General features: G+C 42.7%; 1 protein-coding gene across 1 annotated transcript in view; it reads left to right on the top strand.

The window, feature by feature from the left end:
• The first annotated feature begins 14,464 nt into the window (after window positions 1-14,464).
• LOC124606670 overlaps window positions 14,465-27,250 on the top strand; it is a 41,653-nt gene continuing 28,867 nt past the window's right edge. The window contains exon 1 of the mRNA XM_047138685.1: window positions 14,465-14,638. Within this exon, the coding sequence (XP_046994641.1) occupies window positions 14,497-14,638 (142 nt within the window). The 5' untranslated portion in view covers window positions 14,465-14,496. The remainder of the gene's footprint in view (window positions 14,639-27,250) is intronic.

Raw genomic sequence — 27,250 nt, 5'->3', positions numbered from 1 at the left:
AGGCCACAATCAGACCTTTATCAAAGTCGGAAACGTGATAGAACACATTTGTCCTCCTTACACGAGGCATCACAACGACGTTTCACCAGGCAACTGCTGCTTGTGTATGAGAAATCAGTTGGAAACGTTCCTCATGACAGCACGTTGTAGGTGTCGCCACCGGCGCCAACCTTGTGTGAATGCTCTGAAAAGCTAATCATTTGCATATCACAGCATTTTCTTCCTGTCGATTAAATTTCGCTTCTGCAGCACGTCATCTTCATGGTGTTACAATTTTAATGTTTAATGGCCAGTAGTGTAGATGTGCGATGTGGATAGGATTCATTATTCTGTACATCAAGAAGCACTTTGCTCTGAATTTACAGGCATGGACCACCTGAACAAATTGCAGGTACGCTTAGTAAAATTCCTAGTCTCACACATTATTCCATTTTCATCTGCAACAGTTTTCAATGGCAATGAACAAAGAGTAAGGAGACTTATTACTGCAAAAGCCCGCTGGTTAAGTTGAGGGGAGTGCCTGGAAAGATTTTTTGATTTAAATCTCACTATTATTGAATTTATGAAGGAAAAAGGAGTGCAGGAACGAAAATTAGAACATTCGGAATGAATGGCAGACTTTGCGATTTAAGGGGCCTTGATTGCACACTGCTTAAAGTAACTGCAAGGTAACTTCTTTCTGATTTGATGGGGACGCATTGAAAAAGAAAATTGCATTGCACAAGGACAGGTTCTGACAAAAAAAATCCAGTTCCCTAAGTTCACTGGCATTAAAGAAAGCGCGAGAATTCATAGTGGCCTTGCAAGAATTACAAAAATAGTTTTATAAAGGTTTTGAGGACACTATGGATCTTACATCTGTTTTCGAGGTGTTGTCGAAACCGCTTGCCGTTTCAGTTGAATGCACCCCTGTGAGAGTACAAATGTAACTGGTTGACCTGCAATGTAATCCCAGTTTTAATTACAAATATTTTTACGTTAAAAGTGTGCAGGACCTCTACATTATTTCTCTCAGATAGATTTTCCACGTCTCCATAATAAGGTTGCAAAAGTGATACAATATTTCGACTGGCATATTTGTGTGAAAGACCTTTTTTCGATTACGAAATTAAATAAGTCAGGATTACATGGCAACTTGAGTGCAAAACTCTGTGAAATTTTCTGCGTCTCCATAAACCGACAGTCTACACCAGGTACAAATTATACAGGGTGTTTCAAAAAGGACTTTATAACTTTGAAAATTCATGTAAATTAATTCATTGTACCTACGGAGGTGACTGGAGTGTCAATTTGTATGGAAATACGTCAAGTTTCGTATCGCATAGTTCGCTAATGCCAAATCGCACCGTAAAGAGCGCTAGCGGCAGTTGCGTTAAAGATGGCTGCCTTCCCTGTACCCAAACATGCTAGTTGTGTGTTTTGGTTTGAAGAATCCAAGTCAGCAACAACAGTTCAGTGTAATTTCCATACCAAGTATACTAAAGATCCTTCTAATAGGCCTACAGTTTATGAACAGTATAAATATTTTGTAGAAACAGAGAGCTCAGTAAGATATGGATAATCATCAGGTCGACCGAGCACATCTGACGACGTCGTTGAGCGAGTGAGACAACGTTTTGTCGACAGACCTACAAAATCGACCTGGCGTGCTTCTCGCGAACTGCAAATCCCACATATGACTGTTTGGTGCGTTTTAAGAAACCATTTGCATTTGAAACCTTGCAAATTGACGATCGTACAAGCAATAAGAGACACTGATAAAATCGCTCACAAGAACTTCTGTGCCACTTAAGCGGCAAAGTTAACATATATAACTGTATGATTTGGGGCAGGGAACATCCACATTGAATATTGGAACATGTTTTGATAGCCCTAAACCGAGCGTTTTTTGTACATTGAACAAGAACAAAGTGTATGGCCCCTTTTTTTCGTGAGAGAAACATCAACGGGATAGTGTGCCTGGGTAGGTTACAACAATTTTTGATACCACAGATCGATGAGAATGACTAAGTACGAAATGTTTACTTCATGAAAGGTAGCGCACCATCCTGCTACCTGGCTGGTGTCCGGGATTTTCTCAGTGACCGCTTTCCAGGTCAATAGATTGGCCATGATACGCCAATTGCGTGGGCCCCACATTCCCCAGACCTGATAACACTCGATTTTTTTATGGGGATTCAGCAAGGATATCGTGTTTGTACCAGCTGTGCCGGATTCTCTACCTGAACTAAGAGAAGAATTTATGCCTCCACTGAGCAAGCTACACCTGCAGTGCGTCAGCGAGTTTGGGAAGAAATTGACTTCCAGTGGGATGTATGCAGGATAAACAACGGAAGCCACACACAACATCTTTAGTTTAAGTTAAAAAAAACTTGATGTGCTTTCCTACAAACTCAGCTTTATATCTTCTTTCAGTAAATTTATACGAATTTTTAAAGTTGTTAAGTTCTTTTTTAAACACCCTGTATTATGTCTTCAGCGCGCCAAAACTAAATAATTAATTTTGGAAACTTGTTTTGTTTGTGATCGTTGTTGTTGAGAAGTTTCCCCACTTCTTCCTCATCGCGCTCAGACGGCGCGGCGTGGCCTTGGTGGAAATGTGAAGTGAGGCTGAGTGCATTGGCACTTGGGCCAGGGTATGGCTCACGAGCCGATATCTTGGTCACCCCTATGTTACAACATATGGAGAAAGCATATTTGTGCCATCAGCTGTACAATTTCATGTTTATTCTGTACTGGTTTCGATTGTTACAATCTTCTACAAGGATAAAAACATTGTATGTCAATGGATCAATGATACATTTGATAATAATCCCAGTTTTAATAATTATTACATGCGGAGTTATCGTCAAATGTGTGCTACTATAATTATGCCAAAGCACACAATGGATATATGGACTGTCTTGAGACAGACTATTACGAGAATTAGATAGGTTTTACATTTGTATGTCTCATGTATGACAGAACAGTATGGTTGATCCAATGATGTACAATGTTTTTCTCCTTGGAGAATCATTGTAATGATCAAAACCAAAAATAAACGTAATAGTGTTGAGCTGATGGCACAAATATTCTTTTACAAATATCGGGAAGAATTGCTAATACCTTGATATCTCCACATATTTGCCATTTGTATTTCTCAACGAGGTAAGTGTGAATAATCGGTATTCTGTGCCCATTGTAGAGAAGTATTGCTTTCAGACTAACTGTGCTGCCATCTATGAATAACAGCCAATATCTCCTTCACTGTGTCCTGTTTGTTCATCGCTGTCTTTGTCTTCACTGTCAGTCACATTCTCAGGAGACAATGGTACAGGTAATTCTTCACGGCAACGTATAGGCTTTATAGCAGATGGTAAATTACGATATTACACAGTTTTCCTAGTTTTCGAGCTGATTCCATTCATTTCTCTCAGACAAAAATTACAGTTCGTTGTGGTTACCTCCTAATCATGGAAATAGTAAAGGGCGTGCGACGTGATCCTTGTAACCAGGCTGTCAGCAGTGCAGCACATGACAAAAAACATTTTGGTGGGGCCCAGTACTTGTCCTGATCGCCAACCTTACACGTTTACAAGACTGTTAGGATATCGTTTCCGCGATTTCAGGGTAAACTCTTTACTGATATAGCAAAAGTAATTTGTGGTATTTACACACGTACGAGGTATTTCTTATTCTGAATTAACACAAATCGCAAACCAGAAATCTTCACTAGTTTAGAAAACCAAGCGGTTGTTTACAATTGCCAGAACTTTTAATGCTGAGACGTAAGTGGCACCAAAAAGTGATTCCACATGTTCAATGGGGGCTCTTCGTCAGTGCTGTGAAACCACCTCCACTTCTTGAAGGTATATTTCTGGGCTTATGGCCTTGTGTAGCAATTATTTGTACATGTTGTGATTATTTTTCGACAGTTAAATCTGCATAAAATTTAAGTCACGGAAGATTTACCAATACGCAGTATTTTCAAGTATATCGATAGACAGAAGATAGCGTGCGACAAGACAAATGATCCCAATAGTAAGAATTGATTTTATATTCTAACACCTCCTACGATATACTAATGAGCCCCATTCCTATTTTATATAACAAAAAGCTTGTTGGCCAGTGTTACTAGTCTGTCTCTGTATTTTAAACTCTTATCTTCTAAGGATTATGAATATCCATTTCATCCTACATTCTCCAATGCTTTCTCTTGAACCACAAGTGTTAGAAAAGTATTCTGATTTTCTTCCACTCAGCTTTCCATTATCAAGAGCATCAACATAAATCCTTTTCCGGTTTGTTTTCCTATCGTGAAATTGATCTTCCAATACGTCTTCAACGTCTCTTTGTATTCCAAGAAATACATCATTTTCAATAAGTTCTACCGTTAAAATCAGCACTATATCAAGCACTGCTGGGCAGTTTTGAGTCTTCGCTTGTTTCAAGGGCAGAGATGAGCGAGGGCAAATAAGATGAACTCTGCATTCCAGAAAGCCAGAAACGTATACAAGAAGAAGGCTCTGTTCGTGTGACACCAAAATTAAACATTATAATACAATAGTGAGATCTGAGGCTCCCGAAGACGCCGAAACACTAAAACTAGAGAGGAAAGAGGGTGGTATAAACAAAAGTGTGAAAACAGAAAGAAGATTGATTAGAAGCATAGTTGTCTCGAGGACAGGAGAAACAGAATACTGCAGGCCACGATCTAATAAAGAAATCTATGAACATGTGGGAACGCAATACACACAATGTGTAAGAGAAAAATGTAGTTCTGCGGACATTTGGCTAGAATGGACGGTGACAGACTGACGAAGCATATCTTTAGTAAAGTTATGAAGCTGAAAGGACAACTATCATGATTTACACAGACATAAATGACTTCAAAGAAACAGACGTCAACATAATGAACACACATAAAAGGAATTGAATTAGGAAGAAAGTCCAGAAAGTGGTCTTCAGGGACGAAAGGAAGTAAAAGAAAACATTGTCAAACAACTTCGAAAGCAGAGATGAGAACTGATGAAACGAATGTGGAAGAAGAAGAAGAATGCAAGCATCAAGAACTGAAATATTGATTTAAAGTGCTGTATAAAAGGGCTATTTGCATATATAAATAAAATAAATGTGTTATGTAATGTTTGCAGATATGCTGCTCGTAATTCTTTAATTTTATGCCAGTGAAAGTTTCGTGAGCTTAATATACTGTTTGGCTCTACTTATAATTTTTTGGGATCTTATGTTGTAACGTGTAGCCTTGGAATAGCACAGGAAGAGTGTTGTACCTTAAGGACAGTTTACCTAGGAACCCACGACCTTTCCTGGTCAGTGTTTCGATGTAGTGACCGATTTGAGAATAACATGTAGAAATGCGAACTACAAAGCACCATAACCGCTATCCGGCGTTTTATACTGTTTCTATTGTTGAGGAATGTCAGGTTGTGTTTCGTGCAGCATTCGTGTAATCTATTAAAGCTGTCTCGAAGATGTTAATTCTTCTGTTACAGAATTTTATGCTGAGTAAAATTTTATATGTTTTGAAACTAGGTATATAACCTGTGGAGATAAATCCACACTTTACCATTCGTACCGTCTAGCACCTTGAAACAAAAGGAGGTTGTCTAGCATGGAAGACGTAATATTTCCAAATGAATTGAGTTTCTTTAATGTCTTAACAGTTTTACCTGACTTGAAAATGGAAATTTGTGTTAGTCATCAAATGTATTTGACTTGTAACTTGTTTTTCATAGTATTTCTTTTTACTTTGGTTTCACTTGGCTGATTGTTGGTATGTAACAGACTATAAAATACAGTATTGACAATATTTTCTCAATTTTTAAATTTAAATAGAATATTTGTTCCTGGGTAAATGACCATGTTGCACCTTGGAACATTTTTTCACTTTTGGAAAAGTCTTACTTTTTCGCAATAATTTTTCTAATTTCAGAAAAAAGACTGTAGCACAGAAAAGTGAAAGCTATCATTTAAAAACCGAACAAGAGAATATACCAGCAGAAAAATGCTCCTACCAGAGTACAAAAAATGTGAAAGTGCTCCTATTTATTTAGGACTCTGTAAATTGGGCTACCAGATGACTCATTTTATCTTCCTCGATACGTTTAAAGAATTTTCCAAAAATGTTGATGTGCGAACGTTCTCACTCCTTTTTAACACACAACTGACCTCTAACGCCCCCAAACTCGCCTAACAGTAACTCGCTCACACACAGAAATCCACTCCCACTTGCCCATTCTCATTCTGCCCAGCTCATTGTCATTATCTCTTTGTCTCTCTCACTGTCATTCTCTCCTGTGTCACATCAAGAGTCTCCTCCGTTCTGTCCTGCACTGTCACTGTCTCTCTCTTGCTCTCTCTTACTGCTACTCTCATTTATTCCTTCCCACTGCTGCTCTCTCTTTGCACTGTCACTATCTCCCCCTTCCTCGTTGTCATTTTCATAGTTTCTGCCTCTTATTATCACTGGCTCTTAACTACATCCACTTTGTCCTTCTCTTTATTCCTCTGCCACTGGCATCGTCTCCTCTTCACACTTTTCCTAGCATTGTTCTGTCACTGTCAACAATGTTCCACTGCCACTGCCACTGTGTCACTCTCTTTCTCTGCCACAAATACTTATGAAACGTCCCCTTAGAAAAATTATTAAATTACTGTGCTGATAAATCTCTTACGTTATTTGATTTTCAAACAGCTGAGCAGAACTGAACGTACTCAGACATTTCGCTCTTTACCTGTTCTGATCAACACTAAACTGACACACAATAGTTTTTTAGCGCAACTCAATCTGACTTTCAAAAATCCCTACAAAAGAATGGCCCTGACTAACATTAAGCTATACCTTTCACAAACCACTTACCTCACAAAAATCTTCGTTACTCTAACTACTGCAATACAGCGAGCGCCACTACTGCCAGCTAAATAAAAGATTCAAATTACTGAAGGCACTAATTACTGATATGCATAGTTAGCAAATGAAAGATTTTGATAGAGAACAAACAATGTATTTACCTTAATAGTGTTCAAAAGTCATAATATATATATATATATAGCAGTTCATGACATCCATTCTTACAAATGTATTGTTTCTGATGGACACACGCCCAGATCATCCGCTCTCAAAACTCCGCCATCTCTCTTCCCACATCCACCACTGCTGGCGGCTACCTCCAACTGCGCAACGCTACACGCTGTTAACAGCCAACTGCCCAACACTACAATAGCAAATTCCAACAATGCCATCCAGCCACAGACTGCACACAGCACAGCCAGTGATTTTCATACAGAGCGCTACGTGGCGTTACCAATATAAAAACCTAAACAGCCTACTTACACACTGTCTACTGCCTCCAATATTTATTACCTTTCCGTCTCTTTCCCACTGCCACTGTCTCCTTCCATCTTAGCATAGAGAAGTGCGAATATGTTCGCATGCCAAACGTTTTGGGAAAGTTTTAAAGGTGCTCAGGAAGGTAGAATCAGGCAGTTAGTACCCAACCTTTCAGCCAAATTCTTTTAAATAAACATATTCTAATTTTTTGTGCTCCGATAGGAACACTTTTCCGCTGGTTTCCTTCTTTTCCCTGCTGTAGCAGGGCATGTCACTTATATGAAAAGGACCGTACAGGACTGTAGAATACTGATAGTTTACTCATGTGAAATTGAAGCAACGCAAAATTAGTTTTACACTGCAGATCAGATTTTACGTGCAAAAAAATTTTGCGTATGCTTCAGTACTACAAGGGGTTTCCAGAAACCTTAGGATGATAACAGAGGCGCTTTACAGCATGTTTCTCCGTGCTACGCCACTTTATAAACTCCGTTTTCGCCTCGCAACGGATTTTACTTGCGTATTTTTAAGTATACAAGTAGGAGCCTCTGTGTCTCGAAAATGGATGGAGATACTGTATCAAGAAAATTTTCGAGGTTGCTCGAAATCGGGATCTTAGGAATATATCGAAAAAATTTCATCCATTTGCTGTCCTTAACCGTCTTGGAACAGCGACTCGGTTGTAGTACCCAAATACCATGTTCTTGGATTGTTTCTCGATAATGACGGGTAGTAGGCTAACTTTGAATCTCTGTATCTCAGAAATAGATAAAGATATCAAAAAAAATTTCTAGATTGTTTGAGATATTGATCTGAGGAATATATCGTCAAAAGCGGAGCCGTTTCTGTGCACAGCCGTCTTGGAACTCGAGGCTAGGTTTTGGTACGAAAAACGGTTAAAAAAATGCTCTTTTCAGGTTCCCCAAGAAATCGCCCATGCACTAATGGCGTCCCTTAAACCCCATAATGCATATCGTAGAAAAAAAACGATTTGCTCCGTTTGCCTAAGCTGTAGGAAGTGTGTAATATTCATACACTGACCCTGTAGTGTAGGATAGCGACACTAAGAGGATCCTTCTATTAGGCACTCTAACACTCTGGTCCAAAGACTATCCAAAACACTTGACCCAACTACTTCATCAAGCCTAGGTACGATCCGCGGAATAATCGCAGTTTTAGGAGCAGCGTTTTGGAACATATTGGTAAGCGTGATATTAAACTACCAATACAGAGCTGACTAGCGTCGGAAGCGTGAAAAGTGCTCCCAAATACAAAACTCTCCTCTACTTCGTTGCACTGCGTACACAAGAATGCGATTTTTCCGCGTTTGCGAGCACACTTCATTAAACAGTTCACCTTCGCTGTGCGTTTATAAAAAACATCTATATCTACATTTACATCCATACTCCGCAAGCCACCTGACGGTGTGTGGCGTAGGGTACTTTGAATACCTCTATCGGTTCTCCCTTCTATTCCAGTCTCGTATTTTTCGTGGAGAAAAAGAGTGTCGGCATACCTCCGTGTGGGCTCTAATCTCTCTGGTTTTATCCTCATGGTCTCTTCGCGGTATGTACGAAGGAGGGAGCAATACATTGCTTGACTCCTCGGTGAAGCTCTGTTCTCGGAACTTCAACAAAAGCCCGTACCGAACTACTGAGCCTCTCTCCTGCAGAACCTTCCACTGGAGTTTATCTATCATCTCCGTAACGCTTTCGCGATTACTAAATGATCCTGTAACGAAGCGCGCTGCTCTCCGTTGGATCTTCTGTGTCTCTTCTATCAACCCTATGTGGTACGGATCCCAGACTGGTGAGCAATATTCAAGCAGTGGGCGAACAAGTGTACTGTAACCTACTTCCTTTGTTTTCGGATTGCATTTCCTTAGGTTTCTTCCAATGAATCTCAGTCTGGCATCTGCTTTAGCAACGATCATCTTTTTATGATCATTCCACTTTAAATCACTCCTAATGCCTACTCCCAGAAAATTTATGGAATTAACTGTTTCCAGTTGCTGGCCCGTTATATTGTAGCTAAATGATAAAGGATCTTTCTTTCTCTGTATTCGCAGCACATTACACTCGTCTACATTGAGATTCCCTGCATCATGCGTCTATACGTTGCAGATCCTCCTGCATTTCAGTACAATGTTCCATTGTTACAACCTCTCGATATACCACAGCATCATCCGCAAAAAGCCTCAGTGAACTTTCGATGTTATCCACAAGATCATTTATGTATATTGTGAATAGCAACGATCCTACGACACTCCCCTGCGGCACACCTGAAATCACTCTTAATTCGGAAGACTTCTCTCCATCGAGAATGACATGCTGCGTTGTGTTATTTAGGAACTCTTCAATCCAATCACACAATTGGTCTAATAGTCCATATGCTCTTACTTTGTTCATTAAACGACTGTGGAGAACTGTATCGAACGCCTTGCGGAAGTCAAGAAACACGGTATCTACCTGGGAACCCGTGTCTATGGCCCTCTGAGTCTCGTGGACGCATAGCGCGAGCTGGGTTTCACACGATCGTCTTTTTCGAAACCCATGCTGATTCCTACAAAGTAGGAAAGTCATTATACTCGAACATACTACGTGTTCCAAAATTCTACAACTGATCGACGTTAGAGATATAGGTCTATAGTTCTGTACATCTGTTCGACGTCCCTCTTTGAAGACGGGGATGACCTGTGCCCTTTTCCAATCCTTTGGGTCGCTACGCTCTTCTAGAGACCTACGTGTATTGGTTGGGAATATTTTTGCTGTTTATGGTGTTATCCACTGTCGATGTGTGTTTTTCGCCGTGTTTTGTTTGCGTTGTGATGTCTACAGGGTGCGTCCAAAAAATGTATACACACTTTGAACTGTCATAGACAATTTATTTCCCGTTCTACAAGGTCAAATATCTGTGAGAAAGTAATGTTATGATTCTTCAACAGGTGGCAGCAGTGGCAAGGAAGTAACTGCAACATGGCGGACGTGCGTTTGAGCTTTGAAGCCCGGAATCATATAATTAAGTGGTACTGGAAGTTTAAGAATGTAGCTGCGGTTCGAAGACAGTGGAGAAGTGAGTATGGTACAGAACCACCTTCAAGGTTAACAATTACACGTCTACGAGACAAATTCGAAATTCATGGAACAGTGTGTGACGTGCATAAAGGTCGATCAGGGCGACCTCGTACAGCTACAAGTGACGATTCCACAACTGCGGTCTTGTAACTGTTTCAGCCCTCGCCTCAAAAATCTTCAAGGCAAGCGGCATGTGAGAGTAATGTAAGTGCTAGTAGTGTGCTACGCGTTCTGAAGAAAGGCAAGTTTCGTGTGTACATTCCATGGCTGGTGCAACAGCTAAGTGACGACGATCCAGATCGAAGGTTAGAATTTTGTGAATGGGTTCAAGGAGAACCGGGATTTATGGGTAGCATAATTTGGTCGGATGAAGCCCAATTCAAACTCAATGGAACTGTCAATAGGCACAATTGTGTGTACTGGGCTGAAGATAATTCTCACATTGCAGTTGAAAAGGCTGTGAATTTGCCTGGTGTAAATGGGTGGTGTGGTTTGTCTGCAAGGGGACTCATTGGGCCTTTCCGCTTTGAAGGTACTGTTACTGGAGAAACGTACCTAACAATGCTTGCTGACTTCATATTCCCTGCCATTCGTGCATTATACGGTAATGATGAGTTTTATTTCCAACAAGATGGCACCCCGCCACACTGAGGCGTAGCGCCTTCGCATCGCTCCTGTCACTTGTTAGGATGATATCGTTATAGGCATGAGTCATCGACAGATGTCACCAGCTGACATGGACCTGAGTTACAGAGCTGCACGTAGTTGTACTAGTAGGCGGCAGAGGTCAGCAGTTGACGGACAGTGCTAGCAGTCGTAGTCAAAACAATGTTGTAAAGTTATGTTTGACTAATATTTAATGTATTTGCATAATTATAATTGTTTTATATGTGTAGTAATTAGCAGTGTAAGTGTTGTATGAGTGAAGAAAAACAGAAGTAAATGAAAAGTGTTTTGTTTATTCACGAAGTACCAGTTAAACTATACAGGGGATTTACTATAATTAAAGGCAGTCAGTTTATGGTACTAATAAATCGTGAGTAGAACACAAATTAATCGGTAATTTCAGAAGGAGTAATTTTATATTTCATACTTTTCTAAATTTATTTATTTAGCAATTGCCATAGAAAGAAATGTTTTACTATGACTGGTCATAGAAGTAAAGCTCGGGTTAGCGTGGGATAATGCTGCAACCTGATTTGCTGTTTGTGATATCAGCCAATCAGAAAAATGGAGGCTCGCGCCAATCTATGCTGGGAACAAAGCCTTTGGTGTGATCTAGGTCGGTCGGGACTGAGGGCTCGAACTAGTAAGATCTGATTGAAAGCAGCTCCAACGAAAGTACTGTAAAATCGCAGAAAAACGCTAATTATGAGTTCGCGAAGTAGTACAAAGCGCATTTAAGTGAACGGTATAGTGGAAGTCGTGTGGAATTTCGGACGGAATATCAAAATTATTACTTTTGACTGTTAGTTAAAACCGCGTGGCGTATTGTGCGAGCTAAGACTGGAACAGGTATTACTTGTAGAGCAGAGTTCACAACATTTGAGCGAGCATTTTCATAACTAAACGATCTAGTGAACTCTATTAACTTCGGTAACGGTTGTAAATACCATAAACTGGCTACGTGTGTGATTGTGGTGTGCGTGGGAACTTTACATTGTGTAGACACTTAGTACGGACTTGGCAGTATTAACTGTGATCTTTATCGTAAAAATACACCTGAAAATTTACATTGCCAAGTTAAAACTTTTATTTCAGTACTAGCCACATCCCATTTACCGGACAATTCTACACTCCTGGAAATGGAAAAAAGAACACATTGACACCGGTGTGTCAGACCCACCATACTTGCTCCGGACACTGCGAGAGGGCTGTACAAGCAATGATCACACGCACGGCACAGCGGACACACCAGGAACCGCGGTGTTGGCCGTCGAATGGCGCTAGCTGCTCAGAATTTGTGCACCGCCGCCGTCAGTGTCAGCCAGTTTGCCGTGGCATACGGAGCTCCATCGCAGTCTTTAACACTGGTAGCATGCCGCGACAGCGTGGACGTGAACCGTATGTGCAGTTGACGGACTTTGAGCGAGGGCGTATAGTGGGCATGCGGGAGGCCGGGTGGACGTACCGCCGAATTGCTCAACACGTGGGGCGTGAGGTCTCCACAGTACATCGATGTTGTCGCCAGTGGTCGGCGGAAGGTGCACGTGCCCGTCGACCTGGGACCGGACCGCAACGACGCACGGATGCACGCCAAGACCGTAGGATCCTACGCAGTGCCGTAGGGGACCGCACCGCCACTTCCCAGCAAATTAGGGACACTGTTGCTCCTGGGGTATCGGCGAGGACCATTCGCAACCGTCTCCATGAAGCTGGGCTACGGTCCCGCACACCGTTAGGCCGTCTTCCCCTCACGCCCCAACATCGTGCATCCCGCCTCCAGTGGTGTCGCGACAGGCGTGAATGGAGGGACGAATGGAGACGTGTCGTCTTCAGCGATGAGAGTCGCTTCTGCCTTGGTGCCAATGATGGTCGTATGCGTGTTTGGCGCCGTGCAGGTGAGCGCCACAATCAGGACTGCATACGACCGAGGCACACAGGGCCAACACCCGGCATCATGCTGTGGGGAGCGATCTCCTACACTGGCCATACACCACTGGTGATCGTCGAGGGGACACTGAATAGTGCACGGTACATCCAAACCGTCATCGAACCCATCGTTCTACCATTCCTAGACCGGCAAGGGAACTTGCTGTTCCAACAGGACAATGCACGTCCGCATGTATCCCGTGCCACCCAATGTGCTCTAGAAGGTGTAAGTCAACTACCCTGGCCAGCAAGATCTCCGGATCTGTCCCCCATTGAGCATGTTTGGGACTGGATGAAGCGTCGTCTCACGCGGTCTGCACGTCCAGCACGAACGCTGGTCCAACTGAGGCGCCAGGTGGAAATGGCATGGAAGCCGTTCCACAGGACTACATCCAGCATCTCTACGATCGTCTCCATGGGAGCATAGCAACCTGCATTGCTGCGAAAGGTGGATATACACTGTACTAGTGCCGACATTGTGCATGCTCTGTTGCCTGTGTCTATGTGCCTGTGGTTCTGTCAGTGTGATCATGTGATGTATCTGACCCCAGGAATGTGTCAATAAAGTTTCCCCTTCCTGGGACAATGAATTCACGGTGTTCTTATTTCAATTTCCAGGAGTGTATGTATGTTGCGACCTGCAGTAGACAGTAGTGGCCTTGTATTTTCTACTACAGCTTTTAGCTAGACAAATGAACATTGCTGGACACTGGCAGGGCGGTAAAAAGAAACGTGCCGTGCCGCAGCACTATCATAGGGACGTATGAGCACACCTGGATCACAATGTGCCAGGCCAGTGGATAGGACGAAGGGGACTAATCGAGTTTCCTGTACGCTCTCCAGACCTCACGCCGCTGGATTTCTTCTTATGGGGCACAGTAAAAGATGAGGTGTACAAACGTAAACCACGTTTGTACACACTTTGGTATGAGATTCGGGCAGTGTGCGCAGGAATCTCATTGGACACTTTGTACGACGTATGGAATCAGTGGTGACTCGTACTCAGAAATGTATTGACGCTGAAGGCCACCAGTTTGAACATTAATCACATTTGCAAAGTACATTTATTTTTCCAATTGTAATTTAAGCTTTCCATTTGCAGAAATGTAACATTGTAGAACGGGAAATAAATTTTCTATGACGCTTCAAAGTGTGTATACATTTTTTTGACGCACCCTGTATGTATTCGTTTGTTTGTTGTGTTGGTGAATGTGGATGAGAGACGTGTTTCAGTAAAGCAATTTGCGGTTGTTGTTTGTTTTTTGTTGTATGTTATTCTAGTCAATAGTTCACAAGTTTGAATCAACAGCCTAATAGTCAGATAGTTTCCGCATTTGCATGGCGTATGCAATGTGTTTTTTGCAGGCGCTGGTGACGCAGAAGGTGATGCCTGTAACCGCAGTGGGGCCCGCCTGCCGTGTGTACGCTGCCTGGAGGTGGGGGTCTGCAGATATAGGCGGCCGAGGAGCCGGCGCCACGGCAGTCAGCAGTGGGCGAGCCATGGCGCTGGTACGAGTTGTGGCATCTGTGGTGGCGGCCGTCGTGCTGGGGCAGCGCGCCGCACTTGCAGAGGGCGCCTACACCGTGCCGGAGCCCCACATACAGGCGCTCAGGCCCAAGGGGGTCCGCTTCTCCATACCAGGTACACCACGCTACCTGCCAGACTCACTGCTACCGTGCTCTAGACCAAAACTAGTTTTCGTTCTATTCCATTTACAATCTGAAATTTCAAGGGTACCAGTGATCAGTTGTTTGGAGAAAAAGGTCCTCCACAACTTGTACAGAAGAATAGAAGGATGTGAAAGATAGACGTAGCTGAGAAGGGACGGAGACAGAATTGTAGGCTATTTGCCACATTGTTCAATTTGTATGCTGACCATGTAGTACAGGAAACTAAAGACAAATGTAGAAAGGAAATTAAACCTCGTGGAAACGGTAGGGGCGTAATTTTCCGTTAGAAGATCGTACAGTCTAGAATCGGTATAACAATCATGCAAAATCGCCTTGAGCATTGAGGCAATGATCCCACCGATGCATCAGGTTGAAGCTATCCGTTTGGTCCTCTTGCATGAAGAAGTCCGTAACTGCCTGCTGCACATTATCGTCCGATCCCCCTTTTAAGGGCCCGAAGGCATGAGAGATAAGGACTATTGGGCGGATATGGGGACGTGTATTATCAAGTCACGGTTGATTTTCGACAAACGTGCTGGCCCATACACATTCTTCATTCTCCGATGGGTGTCTATCGGTGTTTGTCCTTCGGCAGCCAAGAAGAGAACAACAGCATGTTGGTCCTGTTTCGACACATTTGCTAATAACCTCACCATTGTTCACGTTTCTGCATTTACAGCACCCACTTCGAAAGACACAAATGCCACACTAATCCCTTGAACACGTGTCAGCGCATTTATACGCGCATCGGAGTCGCGCTACGTTTAGCCAACGTACTCAGATGGAAACTTTTTGATCGCCCCTTATAATTAAAAACTTCGAGTATAATTTCTTAGATTTTCTCGGTGATTCGTTGTTGTCTAGTAGAATCGGGCGTACTCCGGTGGTTCGCATCTTCCCAACACGATGTCTCGGCGCCGTAACTCGGCGTCTTCATCAGGTGTTTCCAGAGACTGACGAAGACGCCAGGTCATGACGTCTAAAAATCGTTTGGGAAGACGCGGACCACCGGCAGTACACCCGATTCTACGAGATGACAAAAACTTTAAGCTTTGCTGATGACATTATAATCTGTCAGACACGGGGAAGGTGTTGGAACATGGGCTGAACGGAATGGACAGTGTCTTGAAGAGCGTTATAAGATGAGCACCAACAAAAGTTAAATGGAACGAATTAAATGAGGCGATTCCGAGGGAATTGGATGAGAAAATGAGACACTAAAAGTAGTAGATACGTTTTGCTAGTTTGGTAGCTGGGGCTTATGGGCGCTCAACAGCGAGGTCATCAGCGCAGTTTGGTAGCTAAATAACTCACTTTGACAAAAGCAGAGACGATATAAATGCAGACTAGCAACAGCAAGAAAAGTTTTTCTGAAAAAGAGAAATTTGTTAACATCTGAGTTTCTTCTGAAAACACGTGACTTGTGTGTAGCTTTATGTGGGAGTGAAATGACGATGAATAGCACAGACAGTAGCTTTCGTAACATAGTGCTAAAGATGAACCCTAAAGATGTGGTGGCTACATCGAAAAGCTAATGAAGAGGTACTGAATCTAATAGGAGAAAGAGAAATTTACGGTAGAACTTGACTAAAAGAAGAGGTTAGTGGACAGGAGACATCCTGTGGCAATATCGTAAATGGCAGGATTCCGAGCGTGCTGAACAAGAAGGTTGGGGGAGAGGGGGGGTGAGTAAATTTTTGAGGGAGATCAAGGCTTTACGATAGAGTCAACTCAATGTCAGTTGCTATAGTTGTGCAGCGAAGGAGACACTTGCACAGCATTGGCTAGCGTGAGCTGTGCGTCAGACCAGTCCGCAGACTGAAGGTCAACTGGTTTATTAGAAAATAAATGCCGGAGGAGAAACTAAAGAGGGAAGAAGGAAGAGTACAGTTTAACGTGCCGCCGACATCGACGTCATTAGAGACGAAGCAGAAGCTCGGAACGTTTCGGGGATGGTTAAGAAATTCGGTCGTGCCCTTTCAGAGGAACCATCCCGGAATTTGCCTGGAGCGATTTAGGGAATCATTGAAAACGTAAACTCGGATGGCCGGACGCGGATTTGAACCGTCGTCCTCTCGAACGCGAGTCCAGTGAACTGATCACTGGGCCACCCCTCTAGGTGTGGAACTAAAGAGGAGATAAATGTTGACTGGCAATAGCCACAAAAGTTTTTCCTGGAAAAGTGAAATGTGTTATCATCGAATATAAATTTGTTAGGAAGTATTTTCTGAAAGTATTTCTGTTGAGTGTATCATTATAAGAAAGCAGGCAGTGGACGATAACGGAGGCTTTTTAAAGATGCTACAGAAGAATGCTGAAGATTTGATGAATGGATCAGAAGAGGAACAGAAGCGAATCTAGGCGAAAATTGCTTTGTGAAGCAATTTGAAAAAAGCACGAGTAACGTAGTAGAACAGTTACTGAGGAATCAAGAATAGGTAATTTGTAATGGAGGGGAGTAGATAAAGATCAAGAATTGAATGTATACACAGTTTCGAATGGGTGAGGAAGCATCAGATAGGGATGATGTTACCTAGCAACGAGTCTTTGGACGAACACCGCAACTACTTTAGTATTGTAATACTAGTTTGAGGCTTGGTTCCACTATGAGGTATGGTCAGATAAAAACGTAAGTTAATGGTTTCCTCAGCCCAAAAGCAGTTTTAACATTGCAGTGTTTTATTAGGCACGGGGTGCTACGTCTTTTTCTTTCTCCATCCTTTGAAGTCAATTACCAGAGCAGTTACAGAGGTACCAACAGTATAACGGGCACTCAGAACTTGGCATTTCTCACACATGCAAATCAGTGCCAGAGATTGGAGAAGCGGTAAGCAACAGAAAAAATCCTAGTGCCAATCCCCACACCACTGGGTATTTAGTCTGACACCCGCGCAGTCACCGTGCCCACATTTAGTAATTTGCGACTTAATACTTCCTTCCACCGAAGTGCCGCTTCATTTATTGGTAAACCACAAGATAACAGTTCTTTCATTTAAAGTCTGAGACAAGACAAGTGCCCTGGAAAGAATGCGAAATTCGTTGCGCCATATACTACTTGAAACTGTCCTGTCAGCAGCATCTATTCACACAGCAGAGCACAAATTCAAACTGAAGTCTTACGAGGTAACGATAGTGCTTCATCTGAACAGATAACGTTGTTTGACGTCAGTACTTCAAATGGCTATTGCAGTCTGAGCGCAGTGTGGGAGCTGATCTTGAAATGCTCATTTTGTATGAGGTATGGCTGCATTTATCGAGGCGCGTGCAATCGCAGGCCAATAGATGTTGCAGTACCGAAAAACTTCAGCAGTTACATCAAGAGCATCTGCATGATCTGGATACGGGAGTGTGGTGCGCAGTTAGCGCAACACAAACTACTGGACTGATCTTCTTCCACCAAGTCGTACCTTTTGATAGGTTTGTGAACAATATACTGCAAGCTTTTTTCAGCGAACTAACAGCTAATAAAAAGACTTAAAAGTTATTTCCTGCTGGACAATGATAGAGGCCACACCTCCAACGTGTCTGTAATAGTATTATGAGGATAGTCCCTGTAATCAGAATCAACTTTTAGTATTTTCAAACTCGTATGGCCCCACAAACCTTTCCTTTTTTCTAGTAATGGTCTTCCGTAGAATTCTTTCGTCACCTTTATCTGCCAACTTAAATTTCTATGTTCTTCTCTATACTGTGTTCCAAATGTACACTTTCAGAAACTTCTGAGTTCCGTACCAATATCAGATATCAGCAGAGCTTTCTTTGTCTGCACTTATTTGATTCTGATATATTCCTTACTTCCTCTGTTGTGTATAATCTTTCTTTCTCGTTAGCAGATTGTTTCACTTCTTCCATTACCATGTTGATCCCGCCTTTGATGTTAAGCAAGTTACTCTCCTTTCAACGACTCTTCACCATCTTCGTCTTTGTTTAACATTAGCAATATTCTGCGCTAAATATTCTGTCCATGTCTTACAACAGACCATCAAAGTATTTCTTAAATCCAACCAAACTAAAAAGATTCTTTGATAGAGTAATCCAAACTATGTTGAAAATTATGTTTACATATTGATAAGCATTCAGAAAATGTGACACATATTGAAAATAGCTTTTTCGTTGTTAATCTATATCTGTGTAACATAAAAACGAATGCATGTTTGTATGTATGTTCTACCTCTCCTCCTAAACCACTGGATCAATTTCATCCAAATTAGGAACATATACTACTTATTGTCTGGAAAGAAACGGTAAAAACCACCGAAGTTCCATAGAGGCATGGGTGGGAGTGAAAAGGGATGGTAGCCACTGACATCTAGATTGCTTCGCAGGTAGTAACAGAATGCGTTACAGAGGATATACGTGCGGATGGGCATGGCTGAGATGAGAGAATGGGAGGAGGAGATGCACAGAGAAAGAGAGAGAACGAGACGGATTGCTAGAGGGAATAGGGTATGGAATGAGAGGGAGTGTAGGAGATGGACCGACTGATAGGGGAGAGGAGGAGATGGACAGATGGTGGGAGGATGAGATAGAGAGAGGCGAAGGAGGAGATAGAGAGAGAGGGGGGAGGTGGAGGAGGAGGTAGACAGAGAGAGGCGAGGAGAGATGGGCAGAGAGAGGGGAAGAAGGTGGACGGAGAGAAAGAAAGAGAAGATGGATAGAGAGAAGGGGGAATGGACAGACGGAGAGGGGTGAACAATGAGAGGATTATTAGAAGATGGAAGAGGAGCAGGTTGTGAGGATGCAGATGGAAAAGGGGCAGATGTGAAGAGGCAGATGGAAGACGGACAGATGTGAGGAAGCAGATGGAAGAGGATCATATTGTGAGAAAGCAGAGAGAAGATGTACAAGGTGCGATGAAGCAGGTGGAAGAGGGGAAGAGAAATGGCAGGGGGAAGCTAGGGTAGGGGAGACATTTAAATTTTTCCTGATTATTTTTATGGAACAACAGCTAAGATCTACCATCATGTAGGCAGCTGGCGTGGCTCCTGTCATCTGTAAGTCTGTGTATTGAGAGGCAGTTGGGTTGCAAAGACAGTGACATATCAACCAGACCATCTCTGCAATGCCTGAAGCAGTTTTTCCCAAACTTGGCACACATATCACTTGCAACCTGGAAAAAATTACTCTTACAGTTAGATATTCATGGCACCCCTGAGACTGAGGTAAAGGTGAAAAGGAGTGACGTAAAGGCATAACTCAGGGGCGCCTGAAGCAATTTCAACAATCTTTAGTATATAAATGACTCATTTATTTGTATATAAACAGTGTGGTAAAGATACCCCTAAAGCCCCTAGGGGTGGGGATGGGAAGGGAGTGAAAATTGTTCTAAAACAACCGGTTTTGGTATTTCTCTCCTCTATTTAGATGACATAGAAAACTTTAGAAGTATGAAGTGCAATTTGTCTCTTACTTTTGCTGTTCAGTGTGTCAACCAGGTTGCGAGAATGAGGCGAGCCAATACTTTTAGACCAAAGATTATGCCACACAGCTGAGTACCACAGATAAATTCAACATCCTCTCTGAGGTCGTATGTTGTAAAACAGCAGAGATTGAGACATATATGTGTGAAATATATATATGACACACACTTAGTAGGTCAAGCAGCGGGTAAAAAGCTAATTGTCAATATAAACTGCACGATACCGGTACTGTCTGATCTGATGTACTTATGACGTCAGTTATTTCATATTCCTTTCACCGCTGATCATTCCATACCATACGCCAAGGAAAGCAAGTTCACGTTTTAACCTTAGCAATACCAACGCAGCACCCCCGGAAAAAATTAAAGAGAAACAAAATTCGTTAATTTTTGTTACCTTTGAACAACATACTTTTTAAAGAGGTACTGACGTCTTAGTAGGAGCCAGAACATGGAAATATCTTTTAGCGCACCCTTAGCAACATCAACGCACTTTCCAAAATCAACGCTCTTTCAGTAACGTGTACTAGCAGAGAGGAGGGGGGGAGGGGGGGCGAGGCGAGTACCTTATCCCCACCCCAAAATCATGTTTAAAATATGCAGATTTCGTTAACTTGTTGATTTTTGCTCACAGCATACTTTTTAGAGAGATATTGATGTGTAAGTAAGATCTGAGCCGAAAATATTTCATACGACATTCATTGTGGAAGGTGATCGCTACTACTAGGACTTAAATTTGAGGTTAAGTTTAATTCAAAATTTAAAACATTCATGGAATCAGAAGAATTCACCAAAAATAATGATTTTTAAAAATTTTAAAATACAAACTAACTCGATTACAATATTTCCAAATGGTGGGCGTGAAGAACACTCCCCTCCCCCTTGGCACTGCGAGCGTTAATGCTGTTGCTTTATTCTTAACTGTTGGAAATGAAGTATCTGAGTGCTTATAAACCTTCCGCAGTCTTGCCTTGAGAATGACAGGGTGTGCGCCTGTCGAAATATTGGCGTTTGTCGACGACGTGCCCGGCTACATTTCCGTAAATTGTGTCAACAGATGTAAAGTTTGTTTCTGAAATACCACAGAGGGTGTTATAACGCCGTTAGTGTTTACAATGCAAGGCTTTCATAAATTAGTTGTGTAGTAATCATTAATTGTGAAAAGATTAAATAAGTCGTATCAGTGTAAGGCCAGGAGGCGGCCAGACGGGTAGGGGAGCTGTGTGGCGTGGACTGGGCGGTTTTTTAGGTTAGAGGGTCTCAGAGAAACACAAAAAGAGCTTCAGTCTCAAAGGAAATACGTAGATCTAAGAACAATCGGGGTAACAGTTGCAAACTGTCGTAGCTGTGTTGGAAAAGTATCATAGCTCCAAGCGCTAATACTAAGTACTGATGCTCAAATGCCGGCCGCGGTGGTCTAGCGGTTCTCGGCGCTCAGTCCGGAGCCGCGCGACTGCTACGGTCGCAGGTTCGAATCCTGCTCGGGCATGGATGTGTGTGATGTCCTTAGGTTAGTTAGGTTCAAGTAGTTCTAAGTTCTAGGGGACTGATGACCATAGATGTTAAGTCCCATAGTGCTCAGAGCCATTTGAACCATTTTTTATGCTCAAATCGTTATAGGCACTGAAAATTTGCTTAAGCCGGAGATAAGTTCAACCGAAATTTTTGCGAAGCACCTAACAGTGTTCAGAAAGGATAGGCTACATACAGTTGGCGGTGGGGCGTTTGTTGCTGTTAGAAGTAGTTGATCTTGTAGCGAATTTGTAGTAGATAGTTCCTGTGAGTTAGTATGATTAGAAGTTATTCTTGACAACTGGAATAAAATAATAGCTTGAGCCTTTTACCGACCTTCCAGTTCAGATGATTCAATTGCTGAAAGGCAATTCATACATCTACCGACTTAAAAAAAAAATGGTTCAAATGGCTCTCAGCACTATGGGACTTAACATCTGAGGTCATCAGTCCCCTAGAACTTAGAACTACTTAAACCTAACTAACCTAAGGACATCATACACATCCATGTCCGAGGCAGGATTTGAACCTGCGACCGTATGGTCGTGGTCGCGCGATTCCAGACTGAAGCGCCTAGAACCGCTCGGCCACTCTGGCCGGCGCCGACTTCAATTTACCAAATTTTCAAATGTATGTGAATTGCTAAGGGACCAAACTGCTGAGGTCATCGGTCCCTAGACTTACACACTACTTAAACTAACTTATGCTAAGAACAGCACACACACACACACACACACACACACACACACACACACAAGCCCGAGGGAGGACTCGAACCTTCGGTGGGAGGGACTGCGCAATCCGTGACACGACACCTCAACCGCACGGCCACTCCCCGCGGCCTTCAATTTACCCTCGATATATTGCCGGAAATACAGGTTTCAGCCCGGAGGCAGACGTAAAGCATCATCCGAAATTGTGCTAAACGCATTCTCTGAATATTAGTTCAAGCAGTTAGTTCATGAGCCCACTCCAATAGTAAACTGTTGTGAAAACGCACGTGACCTCTGAGCAACCAATAAATGTGAGCTAATAACGAGCATCAAAACGAATACATGGATTAGTGAACACAAGGTTTTCGTAGCGAGACTGCATATTGTAACTTCCAAATCCTCCAAACATAAATGAAAAATATATCTATTCAAAAAAGCAGATAAAAATTTGCTTAACACCTTCCTGAGAGACAATCTCTCCACTCGGTCCAAACTAACAATGTGAGTGTACACCAGATGCGGCTTGAGTTCAAAGAAATAGTATAGACAGCTATTGAGAGATTACACCAAATAAATTAACAAACGACGAAGCTTATACCCCATGATGGAGAAAATAGGTCAGAACACTGTTGCAGAAAGAAAGAAAAAAGCTTCTCAAATTTAAGCGAATGCAAGACCCCCAAGATAGGCAATCCTTTATATAAGCTCGAAATTTAGCACGAACTTCAATGCGAGATGCTTATAATAGTTTTCACAACGAAACTTTGTCTCGAAACCTGGCAGAAAATCCAACGAGATCCTGGTCGTATGTAAAATATGCTGGCTGCAAGGGGCAGTCAATGCCTTCTCTGCGCGACAGCAATGGAAATTCTATCGATCCCAATGCTGCTAAAGCAGAGTTACTAAATACAGCCTTCCGAAGTTCCTTCACCAAAGAAGACGAAGTAAATATTCCATAATTCTAATCAAGAACAGCTGCCAACATGAGTAACTTAGAAGTAGGTATCCTTGGTGTACTGAGGCAGCTTAAATCACTTAACGAAGGTAGGTCTCCGGTATGGACTGTATACCAATTTTGTTCTTTTCTGAGTATGCTCATGCACTACCTCCATGCTTTACAATCACATACAATCGCTCGCTCGACGAAAGAAAGGTTCAAATGGCTTTAAACACTATGGGACTTAACATCTGAGATCATCAGTCCCCTAGACTTAGAACTACTTAAACCTAAGTAACCTAAGAACATCACACACATCCATGCCCGAGGCAGGACTCGAACCTGCAACCGTAGCAGCCGCGTGGTTCCTGACTGAAGCGTCTAGAACCGCTCGGCCACAGCGGCCGGCTCGACGAAAGATCCGTACCCAAACACTGGAAAGTTGCACAGGTCACACCGATATTCAAGAAAGGCAATAGGAGAAATCCACTAAATTACAGGACCATATCATTAACGTTGCTATACAACACGATTCTGGAACATGTGACCGCACATTACGAATTACCTCGACGAGAACTGTCTATTGACACACACTCAACACGGATTTAAAAAACATCGTTCTTGTGAAACACAACTAGCTCTTTACTCTCACGAAGTGTTGAGTGCTTTTGACAAGGGACTTCAAATTGATTCCGTATTTCTCGATTACCAGAAGGCTTTTGACACCGTATTTCCAAGCGGCTTGTAATCAGATTGCGTGCTTATGGAATAGCGTCTCAGTTATATGACCGAATTCGTGATTTCCTGTCAGAGAGTTCATAGAGTTGGCAGAAAGTCATCGAGTAAAACAGAAGTGATATCTGGAGTTCCCCAGGGTAGTGCTATAGGCCTTCTGCTGTTCCTTATCTAGTCGTATATAAACTATTTAGAGAAGCAGTCTTAGGTTGTTTGCAGATGACACTGTAGTTTACCGCGAAGTAAAGCATCAGAAGATTAAAACAAATTGCAAAAGATTTCGAAAATGTATCTGTGTGGTGGCAGTTGACCCTAAATGATGAAAAGCGAGAGGTCATCCATATGAGCGCTTGAAGGAATCCGTTAAACTTCGGTTACACGTTAAATCAGACATATCCAAACGACATAAATTCAGCTAAATACTTAGGAACTACAACTGCGAACAACTTAAAATTGTAAAGAACACATAGGAAATGTTGTGAGGAGGGCGAACCCAACACTGCCTTTTATTGGCAGAACACTTAGAAGATGCAACAGATCTATTAAAGATACTGCCTACACTACTTCAACGGCAACACGTTTTTTATTATCGGGAAATAGGGTTGAGAGTGTCACGGACTTGACATAGGATTGAGGTGGACATCATTAAAACAAAGGCGTTTCTTGCTGCGGCGGGATCTTCTCACAAAGTTTCAACCACCAGCTTTCTCCTCCGAATGCGAAAACATTGTTTTAACGCTGATCTGTGTGACTTGTAGAGTATCCATGTAGATCAGATGTAGAAGTAGATACAGCACTGAATGCAATGTTTCTTTACGTTCTATTCCCGCCTAACACTGTTAGTTACCGATGTTCCCACTAGGTGCCATGCGCGAAAGAGTTGTTCCAACAGACACCATGGAGTCGTGTAACGGTACAGAGCTTGGCGAGTGTTGTTTATGGTTTCATAAATACAAATCCGCTTCAATTCAGGACAAAATGTCGCAAGCCACCACCTCAAAGGCAAACTGTTATTACTTGGTACAATCGTTTCCCAAAAACGGGCTGTGTATCACGTAGGATGCGAGGTCACGGTCGGCTAGCAGTCTCTGATGAAGCAGTTGATCCAATTCAGCAGTCCTACATTCGTAGTCCGGATAAATCAGCGAGACATGCCGGATAAGAATTGAATATCTCTAGTGTTGCAGTGGGGAAGATATTACAGAAACGCCTGTCACTCAAACCCTACAAAGTGGAGCTGTTGCAAGCTATAATTGAAAGTGACAAAGAAAAACGAGCTGAGTTTGCGTAGAAATTATTAACAAAACGCAGACTGCAGATAATTTTCTTTGTGAAATTGTGTTCAGTAATGAACTACCTTCCATATCTGTGGTAAAGTGAATCTGCATAATATTTGGATATGGGGTGAGCAGGAACCACATTACGCAATCGAACATGGATAGGACTCGCCTAAGTAAATTTTTTTTTCTTTTTTGTGTGTTGTAAGCTGGTATAATAAGATTTACGGTCATTTCTTTTTTGCTGAGTCAACCGTAACTGACATAACGTACCTGGATATGCCAGAACATCACCTAATGTCTCAATTACAACAGGATACGGGCACAGAATTTATTTTTCATCTAGATGGTGTGCCACCACGTTATCATCGTGATGTTGTCGCGTATCTCCGTAGGAATGTCCCGACTTGGATTGGACGTGGCGGAACAATATCCTGGCCTCCACGATCACCTGAGTTACTCCCAATGGACTTCTGTGTATGGGGTCACATTAAAGACAGAATGTTCGTTCCTCCGCTTCCTGGAAACGTCGACGGCCTGCGACAAGGAATATTACGAGGGTGGTTTGAAAAGTTCTCGGGCTCGCCACGAGAGGTCAGCGCTAGCGCAACGAGTTGTTCAAATGATATTCATTGGAGTGTTTCCAGTAAACATGTGCCACGTCAGTGCTCTTGGAAGAGAGCTGTGGCGGTGTGTGGCTCTGTTGTTGTTTCCGCGTAGTGATTTGCGACGACGAAAAAAATCGAGATTCGAGCAGTGATTAAGTACTTCGTAAAGGAAGGTATGAAAGCAAAGGACATTCATGCCGACTTTCTGAATACACTGGGGAACTCTGCTCCTTCATATTCAACTATTGGTAAGTGGACAAATGAATTTAAATTTTGTGCGGTAGCGTTCTCGCTTCCCGCGCCCGGGTTGCCGGGTTCGATTCCCGGCGGGGTCAGGGATTTTCTCTGCCTCGTGATGACTGGGTGTTGTGTGATGTCCTTAGGTTAGCTAGGTTTAAGTAGTTCTAAGTTCTAGGGGACTGATGACCATAGATGTTAAGTCCCATAGTGCTCAGAGCCATTTGAACCTTTTTTTTTTTTATTATTTAAATTTGGTTGGGAAAGCTTAGGTGATGATCCGAGCAATGGTAGGCCAAGATGTGTCACTACTCTAGACGTCATTGCAAAGGTGCACAAAATGGTCATTGAGGATCGCCGATTGGAAGTGCGTGAATTTGCTCACGCTTGCCAGATGTCATCTGAAAGGGTATATCACATTTTAACTGAAGAATTAGAAATGAAAAAATTATCTGCAAGATGGGTGGCGCGACTCTTGATAGTGCATCAAAAGCGCATGAGAATGGAGAATCGGAACAATGTTTGGCCCGTTTTAGGAGAAACGAACAAGACTTTTTGCGCCAGTTTGTAACCACAAATGAAACTTGGATGCACTACTATACCCCAGAGACAAACAACAGTCAAAGCAGTGGAAACATGCTGATTCTCCGCCGCCAAAGAAAGCAAAGATAATTCCTTCTGCGGGGAAGGTCATGGCATCAGTGTTCTGGGATGCGAAGGGGATTCTGTTTGTAGATTATCTTTTCATAATGGTTCACATGGCTCTGAGCACTATGGGACTTAACATCTGAGGCCATCAGTCCCCTAGAACTTAGATCTACTTAAACCTAACTAACCTAAGAACATCACACACATCCATGCACGAGGCAGGATTCGGACCTGCCACCGTAGCGGTCGCGTGGTTCCAGACTGAAGCGCCTAGAACCGCTCGGCCACACTGGCCGGCAGATTATCTCCCCACTGGGCAAACAATTACTGGTGAATGTTATGCTAACCTCCTGAACAAATTGCAACAAAAGACACGTGAAAAAGGCCAAGTTTAGCAAACAAGAAAGTCATCTTCCATCAAGACAATGCGCACCCGCACACATGTGCCGTCGCCACGGAAAAATTACACGAACTAAGGTATGAACTGTTGCCACACC

The sequence above is a fragment of the Schistocerca americana genome, chromosome 3 (assembly GCF_021461395.2).
Source record: "Schistocerca americana isolate TAMUIC-IGC-003095 chromosome 3, iqSchAmer2.1, whole genome shotgun sequence".
NCBI classification, from domain to species: Eukaryota; Metazoa; Arthropoda; class Insecta; order Orthoptera; family Acrididae; genus Schistocerca; species Schistocerca americana.
This window is presented reverse-complemented; position numbering and strand designations above follow the sequence as displayed.